The 13,171-nt window shown below is 37.6% G+C and overlaps 1 protein-coding gene across 1 annotated transcript in view; it reads left to right on the top strand.

The window, feature by feature from the left end:
* The window catches only part of disc1 (disrupted in schizophrenia 1), a 75,918-nt gene that overhangs the window by 49,463 nt on the left and 13,284 nt on the right, over nt 1–13,171 (top strand). Inside the window, exons 11-12 of the mRNA XM_015379568.1 lie at nt 9,916–10,165; nt 12,354–12,398. Coding sequence (XP_015235054.1) covers nt 9,916–10,165; nt 12,354–12,398 — 295 coding nt within the window. The remainder of the gene's footprint in view (nt 1–9,915; nt 10,166–12,353; nt 12,399–13,171) is intronic.

Raw genomic sequence — 13,171 nt, 5'->3', positions numbered from 1 at the left:
AGGGTAGCTTTCTGTGTGCATCCTTTACCAGACAGGGTCACCTCTTTGAATTGCTGCCAGCCGGTGGTGATAGACAGAAATGCAAATGAAGAGTTGCAAAGCTCTGGTCCTTTTTCTTTCAATATGGCTGCCTGTTGTTGGATTTCTAAAATTGTATTTGACCATAACAAGCATTGAAGGTATGAATGATAATATAAATGTGGGATATTAAACCTACAAAAAGAATAGAACCTAATTGATCTCAAAATGGAAAAATTCACTTGTGACATTGGCTCTTATAAAGAAACAGAAGGTGCACAAAGAAGGAAAATGTGCATGAAGTATATACACTGCATATGCAGTGGAGGATAAAAAATAGAGGAAAGATTTAAGGTGACTTATATATACAATATCTTATGTAGAGTAATGTGGTGGCAGGTAAAGTGTGATTTCTGGTTTGTTAAATAGATAAATAGTATGAGTTATTGCAGTGTTATTACACCAGGTTATAGTGCAGTGGCATTGTGAAGTCTTTCCTTAAAGGAGCTACTCAGTTCCTCTACAGTCTGGTGCAGGGGGTGAAAGGTGTTGTCCATCATGGTGGTGAGCTTGGATAACACCCTCATCTCGGCCACTTCCTGCACCGAGTCCACATTGCAGCACAGGATAGAAGTGGCCCTCAAAATACAAATACAAAAGTATTTGTCTTTATAAAATCAAATTAGTTTTCAGTGTATTGAAGTATTCTGAGCGGAGTGATTTAGCTTTTGAATTTCCTGCTTGGACCAGTGGGGGTGTTAGGCTGGTAAAAATACAGATTACAAAAACAATGTTGCAAATTTTGCATTAAAATCTTAACAGAAATTCAAAATGTAAAAATTGTTGAATCTCAAAATATTTTTAATTACAATCAGTAATCACCAACAGTAGCCAAACTGAAAGCTGTAAGCACATGTTTCAGCTTTCTACAGGTTTAAACAACCTGTAACATCTAATATGACTGGTAGTTAGCTTTGCCTAAACAGCAGTCTCCTTTTTTTCCTTGAGAAGATCCTTACCTGAAATTTGAGATTCTCAAAGGCTGCAAACATTCTTAAGCATATTCCATAACTCATACCTTCCAACAAACTGTATCTTTACAACAGTTCCCAACAAGTTCTTAACCCCTTAGGGCTCTGCCACACCTTGACAATTTAGGCAGCGTATGCCGACGTCCAAGAACCTTATAAAACGCAGGCATATGCTGAACTTTCTATGTATTTATTCAGCATTGGGCTTATACATAGAGTATTCATAATGAGTCCAGCACGTTTGTCCAACGACAGCCTACTTTATGCATAAAGCACGGCAGCGTAATGCCCGTGAAATGATGCACAAGCCCGTGTCCTGGGGGGTCAGCAATGCGCCTGGAGGCGCCCGGTCTGCATAGTAAGATTTCTTTGATCGTGGTATTAACCTAGCTGTTGTTTAGCAACCACCAAAAAAAAAAAGAAAAAAAGAAATAATGTTTGCAGTCTCAGCAGATTCAGCTTCATATCTGCTAGGAAGTTTGTTGATCGTGAGCGTGGGTGTGAACGCAGGGCAGATCCATCAGACTCACCTTCTCTCTCACCTTATGATGGGGATGATATAGGTTGGATAAGCTGGAAACCACGGCTTATGATTAACTTATAATTATTGTATGTCAACGATCAAATCACTTACCTGTAACTTATGGCCTATGTATGAGCATACGCCGGCATACATCTTGACGAACTTGCCGTATGTCGACGTATGCCAGCATTCTTCAGTTGGCTCATTACTTATACAAAACTTACCCATAACTTATCCAACATACGCTAGCTTTTTTGCCAAATTTTTCGGCATACGCTGGATTAATTGTCAAGGTGCGACATCACCATTACTGACCTGAAAACAGCTGATGCTGATTCTGCTTCACTCAGTAACAACCATAACAAATTCCACAGCTGAGATTTTGCCACAAATCAAACTTGTATTTTTTTTTAACCAAAACTGCAATTATTTCATTGGCACACAGGACTTAATGGCTGTGTGGAAAAGTGCTTTCTCTCCCATGCATACTAGCTGCAACCTTTTGTCCCTCCTCTGTGACATCAAACCTATATCAAGTGAACTTTAAAGTGCGTTTAGATGACGTGTTGTTAATTGGAGCTATATAAATAAACTGAATTGAATTTAACTTATTAGCGCCACCAAGAGGACTGGACTGAGAGACTTTCTTACAGTGTTTAATAGTAACGTGACCAAGTAGGAGTACCATTTTTAAAAATTGTGATTATATTGCAAATGATATTAACCCTTTATCAGGCAAGTTACTGTTTTTGATCACTTACATCCCCCTTATAAATGGAGTCCGCCCCGTCCCTTAGTGAGGTCTATAAGCACAAGATCTATATCCGTCCATTCAGCAAAGATACAGCTACATGGCTGTACATCTTATTTTGGCATTTGACCAATTAGATGAGCCCTTGGATGATATATTACCAACGGCAAATTAAGTTTAAAAAAAGTTAACAAGTCAAGAAAAAATTTAGAAACTAATTGAAAAGTAAAGTGAAAAAGTTAATAAGCCTAGTTAACAATTATATTTAGGTTTATAAACTAAAAAAAAATGTAAGTGCCAGTATCAGCATTAATGCCTCTAAGGTTATGTTGGAGTTGGATGTTTTTCATGAATTTCTTACAGAAGTATTTTTGTTATTTTTCTTACTATAATTGGGCAAGTTGGCGTTTCTTGTTATTAGTTTGACATTGATTTTTGACATCAAAATATCCATATTGTTTGAATGTTAGAGAAGTAATAATAATAATAATAAGGTCTTGTCCTGGATTCCAATAACACTATTGGCTAGAAATTTTGATTTTCAAAGTATTTTATTAAGGGCCCTATAATGCCTTAATTGTAAAGCTGTAGTAAACTTACAAATGGTAAATCTACCAATTTACGTCAGCATTCTTTTGTCATAGAAACCAGTCAAATGGCTTACAGTAACCATAAGTTAGAGTCACCCAGTCATGCTCAGTGTGTATATATACTGTAGCCTATTTTGTATTGTTTGTCCCTGCATCTAAACTCTTAATTTGCTTTAACAACCAGTCCAAACATGACTAGTGTTTTCATATCGATGGGAAGATTACAAGATACAACTACTAGCTCCTGCGTGTGCAAAGAAACACAGTGATTCAATAAGGAGCAAATACTCACAAGTATTGCCTATCAACCACTGTAAGTATTCTTGAGAGGATGAATGTGCATTATTGATGATGGAGTGTTATGCTGGATAAGGAGAGGAGGAGAGAGGTAGATTAGTGTGGTGAGATGTCTGGTTTCTGTGGTGACGGCTGCTTCTAAAGAAAAAAACTCCATCCCACACTATAAGAATATAGAAGGCAGCTAGAGCAGTGCAGATGCTCTTAAGTGTGTCACCAGACAAAAAATAATTTAATTCAAATTAGCTGCACCTCTGAGTTATTTAAAAATATTATGTAGATGATTCATTAGTAAGTGCTTCTTGTGTTTGTCCTACTTTTTCACGCTTTTTCCATTGTAGAGATTTGGCTGTTATTTATCATGTGTGAAGGATGCAAACCAGCTGGGTGTAGAAGTTATTAAAATGCTCAGGCATGTTCTCTTTGCTTAAGGTACAGACAAGCACTGTGCATGTAAGCAAAAGCAGAAATAAAGGGAAATTGGCTAAATTATGGTATAGATTTAGGAACTCTATCAACAGAAATGAATAGGTGTAAAAATAGACAGACCATGGCTAGTTGCTGCAACATAAACCAATTTTATATATATATATATATATATATAATTGGTTTATGTTGCAGCAACTAGCCAAGGTCTGTATAAGCCCAATTGGTTTATGCACTTCTTTCTTTATCAACATGCAAAGAGTCTGAAGTGAATGAGGACCTGGATCCCACTCTGCAAACTGCTTGAGTTTTTGTTTTTTGACAGTTTTTAGTGGATCCTTTGCACGGACCTCACTAGCCCGTGATCTAGATGACTGATTTTCATCCCTAGATGAAATGGGGCATATTTTATTCCATAAATAGATTTGAATAGACATTGTTCTGAATAATCTACAAAGAAACACAATATTACAAAGAAACACAAATTATTTTTATCCAGTCTTCATTTTATTACCAACCATGGTTTTCCTCTCCATCCTTCCTAAATCTTAGGCTCCATTTAATATTCTAGGGAGGCTGCTCACACCAACTGTAAACTCCTATGGGACTTCAACCTCAACACAGGGCACTGATCTTTCCATTTCTTCATTTTCTGAAGACCTTTGTTGAACTTACTATTATATTTTGTGTAATTGTCAGGTTTCATGTCCAGCTCTGTTTCAGCTCTTATATTTTAAGGATGATTTCACATTCTTCTTTAAAAAGAAAAGATTTCATAATGGATTCTTTGAAAACGAGATGAACAGTTCCTGCTCCTGGCAAATATTCCCAGACCATGACACCTCCATCTTCCTGCTTTACACTTGGTATGGAGCTTATTTCACTGGAATGCTGGATTTAGATTTGAGTTAAACCTCTTCTTTGCTTTGGTGTCCAAATTATACAATTTTAGCAACAAAATGTGTCAAAAGAAAATTGTCCACGTTGGGGAAATTTTCACTCTAAACTTAACTTTTTTATTTAAGAGAAAATGTTTCCTTTTTGCACATCTCCCATTGCTGCTTCAATTTTAGGGAGATGTTTACCTTGAAATGTAAACCCCAATAATTGAAATGTCTTCTGGATTTGAAGGCTTCACATATTTGTTTGTATCTTACTCTGGTGTTTACCCTCACTTTATAAGTCAGGAGAACTCAAAGCAAAATCTTTAAGGTTTAAAATGCTTTTCTTTTAAATTCTGAAATAACAAGTTATCATTGTGTGCACCTGATGTTACACATGTTTGGGATTTTACACATTATAAGTGGATATTATTGTGGAACCATCAAAATTGAAAACTCTTTGAACTACTAGCTTTTCTTTGTTTTTTAATGTTTAATAGAAGAAAAAAAGGAGTAAGAAGGTTCTGGGTTAGATTCTCGGCCTGGGGTCTTTCTGCATGAAGTTTGCATGTTCTCCCTGAGCATGCGTGGGTTCTCTCCGGGTACTCTAGCTTCCTCCAACAGTGCAAAAACATGACTGTTAGGTTAACTGGCTTCTCTAAATTCTCCTTACAGTAGGTGTGAGTGTGTGTGTGAATGGTTGTTTTTCTCTGTGTTGCCCTGCAATGGACTGGCGTCCTGTCCAGGGTGGACCCCGTCTCTCGCCCATAGACAGCTGGAGATAGGCACCAGCACGCCTCGTGACCCCGCTTGGGATTAAGCGTGTAAGAAAATGGATGGATGGAAGATATAAAGTCACATGGAGGGATTTATCTACATGTTAACTTCGGTATTACTGCTCCCTTCATGTTTTGACAGAAATGTAAAGGTTTTTTCATGCACATTAATCTTGAATCGTAGTAGCATAATTTGTGCTATGAAACTTTTTCCAGGGAAGAAAGAAAACACAAGTAGGACATTCACTAATGGGATGATTGTTTTCCATGCGGACATTTAAAAAAAAAAAACTTTTTCCAATAGATAGTAGAGGTTCTTATTTATGTGAGTAATCTCTAAAACCAAACTGTTTGTGACCATCGTGCTCTAACTGAACCTGCTTGCACAAGCAAGATGTAACCTGTACAGCTTTGCTCAGCATGTAGCCCACTGTATATTTATAGCCCTCCCTCAGCAGCTCACTGAGTGTTTATGTCCTCAAGGAGAAAGAGCAGTCCTGAAAGTCTGCAGTCCACGAGGTAAACAGGGAGACTGCAGTTAGAACGTGCCTCCCTGTTCTTCCTTTCCCTGATGGACGTCAGCGGGGCAGCACGCCAACACCCGGCACTGTCAGATGGAAGACCGAGAGGCTGCCACCAATTAACCCCCCTGAGTGAGAAGTTCATACCAAAAGGCACCGGGATGCCTTCATCAAAGGGATGCTTACTCATTGATGGGCAGTGTGAGCTTTCAATACAGAGAGACAGTTATCAGCAATCAGTCATGCTGTCAATAATAAGGTTTTCTGCCATTTTTATATTGCTCAGAAACACATGAACCTCCTGTATATTTATATATTTTTAGTGAGCGTGTGTGCACCTCCCACCTTCTAGAGAAACAAAGGGGGAAAAAAACTGGCTCAAACTGGGTGCATCCCCACTATGAGAAAAACTCAGAAGCACGGGTGTCGAGTAGAAAATTGGTGAGGGCAGGGAGGCGGGGACGAACAATCTCTCTATTGTCTCTTTGCCAAATGAAGGTTAGAAAACAGCTGAGAGGCGTGCGTTGGCAGCGAACAGAGGTTGGCAGCCTTTACAGGCAGTAGATGGGCTGGAAAACAAGTGGCATTGAGTTTTAGGGGGTTGAGACTCTCATCACTGAGTAGAGAGAAGGGGGAGATTAAACAATATTGTCTGTGTGCATTTTGTTTTTAAGTTTGTTGACGGATAAAAGAGAACGAACCGTTTTAAACACTCCATGTTAAAACGACAATACTTTAAAGGGCTTAAATCTAAGCATTGTCAGTAGAGGACCAATTTTTTTTTGTACAATTTTCACCCTTTATAATTTTTCTTGTAATATTTATTTTTTCTAAAAATCCTGTTAGTTTAAATTGACCTTCTGTTCGAGATTCTTTCTCACTAAAATGGGTTAGTTGTCAGAATAAACCTACTGCTGACATGTAACCCTCTGAGCATCCTCTGTTGCTCAAAAGACAAAAAAACAAAACTTTTTTTTTACATCAAAACCAGGAACCTTTAGAGGAAATAAGAAAAAAGAGTTGCTTACTAACAACTGTTCCAAACCTTTTTCTTACAGTATATGAAGAAACAAAAGAAAGGAAACATGATGGACAAATAGTGTCTGAATGAAGGGCTTAGTCGAATAATTGTTTAGTACATTGAACTGTCCAATATATTAATAATACCCGGTATTATTTAATAATAAATGTCTTTTTCTCTTTGATATGTTAAAGATGGAAGGTTTTTCTATAAAGATCATTGAATAAGTTGTAAAATGTCACCTGAGACCAAAACCAGTTAGTAATAACTTGTTATCTAAAGGTCACTAAAGGAGGAAGGTAGATACATGAAAGCAATGAAAAGGTCACAAAATCTCAAATTGGAAACTTTGAAAAGATGCAGTTTTATATCTAAAGCAAAACCTAAAATCTTTAAAAGTATGAAATACCTTAACATGATATCTCTGTCTTAATGTTAAAGGTTGTCAAGAAACTGTTCATTGCCACAAGCGTAGAATTAGAATGTATGATGATGAACTGGAGTTAAGAGAATAAGGTCTTTTTTTACAGACTTAGTTTTTACACTCAGACCTTGAATCTGAATATCCTATAGGTCAGAGGGAGGGATGGTAACACTCCACCAGAGAAAAATATCCTTGTTTTCCTTCTTGCTGAGTGAGATGAAGACGTCTACGTTCCCTTTTCTCTCTGCTGCCTCTCTTTGAAGCTAAAGGGCATCCTGCCAGGAGGACATTCACTCTCATTACACTTTTGTCAATTTCTTCCAAGCCTCTGAATGATTCCCTTTCCTCCGTCACTCTTCTGTCAGTGCTTTATGGTGGAGATGCTATTAAAGATGTCCTTTACCATACTTGTGTTACTGCCGTCCTCAGTCGGTCTGCTACTTTCAGAGCAGGACTGACTTTATCACAGAGTAATTTTAGCTTTCATTATCTTGTCTGCCTTTAATGGTGTTCTAAGCGCTGCGTCTTATCTACACGACCACTTTATTCTCTTTGGTACCATATAAATGCACATCTGCTTATCATGCTTGAGCACATGACCCAAAGTGATGTCCTTTGTGTTCAGTGCACATAATTTATTAGTACTGTTTTTTATTAATATTATTAATATGCATTAAAAATGCACAGATGTCCGTCCTCTAATATTCTCTTCAGTCTGTCTGTCTTCACTTACGAACATGGTTGGTAACAGTTTTAATACTTTAGGGAGAGTTTGTCAGAGTTTGATTGAAGTTGGTTGAGGACCCAAATGCAGAGAAGACATAGATGCGCATACTGTAGATGAGTTTGCTGATTTAATGGGAACTTGATGGCAACAGAAGCACAAATCCAAGGAAACTAACAAGAAAACAAAAAACCAGGGGATACCTGGGAGAAACACGCGAGGAGCAAAGCAATGAAGCAACAAGAAACCAGCACTGAATAACTGCACAGGGAGAGTATATATGGGAGAGAGAACAAAGACTGGGGTAATCAGCTGGTATGGAGCAGGTGTGGATAGAAGTGACTAGAAGGGAGCCAAGGGGAAAGGAAACTGGCCCAAGGTGGCAAAAGAAAGTAACAAAAAAACACAACAATGCCAGAAAACAACTACGATGACTCAAAATTACAGAGAAACTAAAAATAAACCTCAACAAAGGGCAGAACCTTGACAGATTTTCCACATCCAGAGTTTGAAGTGTGAATCCCTAAATGTTAATCTAGACAGGCATTAGAAACCAATGTTCTGTGAGAAGGTCTTGCTCATAGTCCTCTCTCTAATTTGTCCAAAATGTCTTTTATTGTGTTGAGTCAAGGACTTAGGGCAGGCCAATCATGTTCTTCCACACTAAACTGGCTTATCCATGTCTTTGGGGACCTTGTGCTTTGTAGGCTTGTGTGCAGTTATGGTGAAGTATTGGCACACTGTTCCTTCATTGTTCTAGTCATCAAATTGTCAAAGTTATCTTGGTTTGCTGTAACATTGGGAGTTAATTTTACTTGAACTAGGAAACCAAGCCAAGCTCCTGAACAACAATCCCACACCATAATCGTCTTCACCACAAACTGTAACCTTAACTCAGAGCAGTCGGTCTCATGCTGTTTCTTGACAACTTCCAAACTCTGCCTTGTTAACTGGATTATCGAAGAACAATGGATGATTACTCCATTGACTTCAGGCAGAATACCATCCAATCATTTACACTTCCACACTTCCACACTTCTTTCAGCATAAAATAGATGTGATGTTGCATTTAAAATCAAACAAAAGATCAGAACTTAAAGTTGGACAAAGTAAATGTTTGCAATGATTCTCCTTTATAGGTCAATGCTATACAGATGAGGACACAAAGTAGGAGAAGGCCTTTATGTAGATTTGTTTGAAGCAACCCTGCATAAGTTTTGACCCAAATGTTAGCTTATTTTGAGATATACTATTCAGTCCAATATACAGCACTTAGTGCTGTTTATTGGACTAAATGCATGGTATTTAGCACTAGGAATTGGTTGGGGTTGGAGTGACTTCCTACCAGTCTATAGGCCCATTTGTGTTTTGGTACATTTCCTTTTAAGAAACCAAAATATATAGAAAAATGTCAAGTTTAAAACATATTAATTTCAGCAAAATGTCAAACAACAGTTTTAGAACTCCCAAAACTGTACATTTGTATCAATATTGTGTTGGTTTTAAGGAATTTCCTAATTTGATATTAATATCAAATATTGGACCAAAATTTGTCAAAAAAATAATGTCTGATTATATCTGCCTGCATTTAAAATCTCTAATATCGTCAGGCTATTGTTCTCTCATTTAGTAATACCAATTCATCAAGCATTTTCTAATTCTCTACAGTAGAAAATAAGTAATGAAAGCATTTATGATTCCTGCTGACATTGTATTGGACCAATATCAGTATCAGTCAGTTCTCTAAGCTGCCATATTTGTATCGTATTGGTAATAAAGAACTATCTGGACATTTCTATCGGTTTGTCCAGCAGTCAATGAACAAACGTTGGATCAAAATGATAAGTAAAGACATAACTGTCCAAAAAAAAAAAAAAAAAAATCCATTGCTGCTTTTGTTCTAAAAGTATTCTCTCTCTATCTTTTCTCCAGCTGTGACTGTCCTGGGTTGGAGCGTATCTGGGAAGCTGACCTGGAAGCTTGTCACCTGTTTCTGCGAGGTCTGCAATTGCGAACATCCAGCTGCGGTGCAGCAAACATGGACGACATCCCTGCTGCAACAGTTTTTGCCTCAACCGAGCCTAGCAACAAAGAGGAAGAAGAAGAAGATTGTGCAATGCTTACTGCTTTAGGAGGTCGTTGGTGTCCTGAGGCCAACCTACAGAACTCAGAGTTCACAAAGGTAACAGTGAATGCATTCTAAACAGCATGAAATGTGTTATTTACATAAGTGCCTTTAAGATGTTTAAAGTTTCCTGAATATATAAGATTCCTCCTCTATGGCTTTTAAATACTGAGGTAATCTAACCCCTGCCTGCCACTAAGAGATCAAACATGCATTACGTGTAATGTGGTGTGAAGTGTGGCCTCAAATAAAGTCTACCTGCTTTGTCAGCTTTGCCACTTTAATAGAGAGGACGTTTTCGGTTCCCCTTGCTGTGAGACTTTAAAATCTGCCGACCAAAGTGAGTCAAGCAGCAGCTTATTAGCCTGATAGCTTGGAGGCATATCTGAACAGCAGAAAAGTGAGTGTGATGGACTCCAGCATTTTAAGAATACCATCAAAGAATTGCTCTGGGTTGAATGGAAACTTCAGTTATTTTCTGCATGTTTATATATTTGTTTAGTGTTAATGCATGCATGCCTGCATGAGTTCTTATTATACTGGTCTAACCTGACTGCCAGGGAAGGTCTGCCGCCTGAGGGGCGAATCAGACTCATTCTCCTCCTCTCTTGCTTTCCACCGCCCACACAGCCTGATAGATTCATCTGAGACAGAAACAAAGCCAACAAAGCCAGGAGTGTAAAAAAAAAAAGTAGCACTGACACATTTTTGGAAGGCGAGCTTTGGCTATTTTAGATTACGGGGATTGTGTTTTCACCAAAGGTTTTTCCTTTAAATGTTTCATTCAGACATCTAATATAACTGATGTGTTCTTGACGTGATCTTTTCTAGGCCCATTGGCATTGTGTTCCCTTGCATGTGTTAAACTGTGTTTAAACTCTTGCATTCTTAAATCCTTCTAACTTTTTCTCACACCTGCTACATTCATGCATTATTAAACCCTCTGCATAGACATTAACCTTCCCCTGTCTCCTACCTTTGCTGCATTCACAAACTGCATGCAATCATTTTCTTCTCCTGGTTTGTTTCTCTATTTCTTTTCTTCTAAAAGCTCTTCGCCCCCTGCTAACATGTCTCCAACAGCTAAGAGGTGAGACGGCCAACCATTTCTTTTTTTGTTCCTCTGGTACGCTGCAAAAAAAATGTAAATCTAAATAAGTTGATTTTTTTTTAAAATAAGAGCATTTGTTCCTTAATTGAGGAGGTAAGTGAGACACTTTGCCAATAGAACAAGATAATTTACATTTAAAATTATAAAAAAAACAATTGCACTATCTTATTTTCAGTACATATAATCTAATTATCTTTTTTTAATAGCCAAAATATTAATTCCATATGCAAACAATCTTATTTACCTTCTCAAATTAAGGGTAAATATGCTTGATTTAATTTTTTTTTACTTATTTCTAGATAGTTTCTTCTAGTGTACTTTCTTTTCTTCATTTTGTGAGATAGAAAACTTGTAGGATGATGTCTCAGAACTTGCAAACGGGTTAATTTTGTGGCTCCTATGTTCTACAATACTCTATTTTTATTGGCACCCCTTTATTTGCATCCTTCCTTTCCCCCCCAAAATAGGATAAATAGAGGTATTACAATGAGGAGTATGTGTTTCTTTTGCAAAAATATTTACTTTTAAGTACATTAATTACTTTTTTTATAGTGGCGTTGTTATAAATGCTTTATATCTATTTTTTAAGTTGGTTCTGTAGATCTTATCATCTACTCGTCTATCGTTAACCTCGTGGTTGTTCTTACATTTTATATACATTCATCTCTCAGACGCCGTTTCCCTGCGGTGCTCAAAATAATAATTTTCTGAATGAACTCCTATTGCTGGTCTGCTGTGTTTACCTGAGAGGGGGAAAAAAAAAAACGATTATGGCCACCGTTTTTAATTAAAACCACTGATTATTATTTGCTGCCTCTCTGCCATCTTATGAACTTACCCTTAAGCCATAAACAATACGCCAGCCTAGAAGAGGGAACAGTAATTACTTCTCTCCTTAGTGAGGAATGTGCGATTACATATCTTAAAAACAAACAATGAAAACCTGCAGCAAAGATAATACAAATATTCATTTTTTATTATGCCTGAGTTGGGGATAAATTATCACGACCTCTTCACAATATGATGATGCTGCACACATGCAGCCCTCAGTCGGGATAATTGGAGTTTTAATAATTTATGAGTGGGTTTAAGGCCAAATGACCTCCTAATAAATGTTTTCCTATTTTGTTGCAGAAGCTGGAGGAGTTTTTGTTCTGCATGGAGGAAAATCACCCAGAGGTTGGTAACCTGAAAGCTCTCAGAGGATTTCATCATTGTAACTGAAGAACATTGACCCCGGTTGATGCTAAAGAATCCGATAGTTGGCTTCAACTTAAACATGACCCCTGACAACTTTTTCACTGTTGGATCAATATTTTCTCCACATGAGAAGTCTCGTCTGCTTTTTCCAGACCGATCCTCCTTAGGTTCTAAGTCTTTATTCGTTCAGAGGATGTAGGAGTGTGTTTGCTGAGCTTGTAGTTTCCCTTCAGTACATTTTAGCTTTTTTTTTTTTATTGTTTCCTATATGTGAATTAGTTAACAACAAATATTAAAATGCACAACAGTATCTTCATGCAGGAAACCTATTGTGCAGTTTGATTCCAACAGAATAACAAGTCTGAAATCAGACTGGCTTAAATAGAACCTACAGAGTACGGTACCTGGTAAAAGTGTGAACTTTACTCTCCATCACTTCTCAACCTGAAACTTTCATGACATTTTTGGGACTTTCGGAGGTAGAACCACACAAAATAGGACATAACAGGAAATGTGAAGGAACACCCTCATGTTTTTCAAAATGTTTTTACAAATATGTGGCGGGCATTTCTATTTCCCCCTAACCAGTATGGTAGGAACCACCTGCTGCTGTTTCTCATGGTGTGTGTAATGCATTCAGGGCAAGGGTGCAAATTTTAATGAAAGTTGGTGGAGACCCTAAGGGTGGAGGCTACAGGACCTACTGCTACTTTCATTAGGTTTTTTTTCATTTTTCAAAAATGAGCCCAAAC

The sequence above is a fragment of the Cyprinodon variegatus genome, unplaced genomic scaffold, assembly GCF_000732505.1.
Source record: "Cyprinodon variegatus isolate N-32 unplaced genomic scaffold, C_variegatus-1.0 Scaffold195, whole genome shotgun sequence".
In the NCBI taxonomy this organism is placed as follows: domain Eukaryota; kingdom Metazoa; phylum Chordata; class Actinopteri; order Cyprinodontiformes; family Cyprinodontidae; genus Cyprinodon; species Cyprinodon variegatus.
Note: the sequence above shows the minus strand (reverse complement) of the source record. Positions and strands in the feature narration are given on the sequence as shown.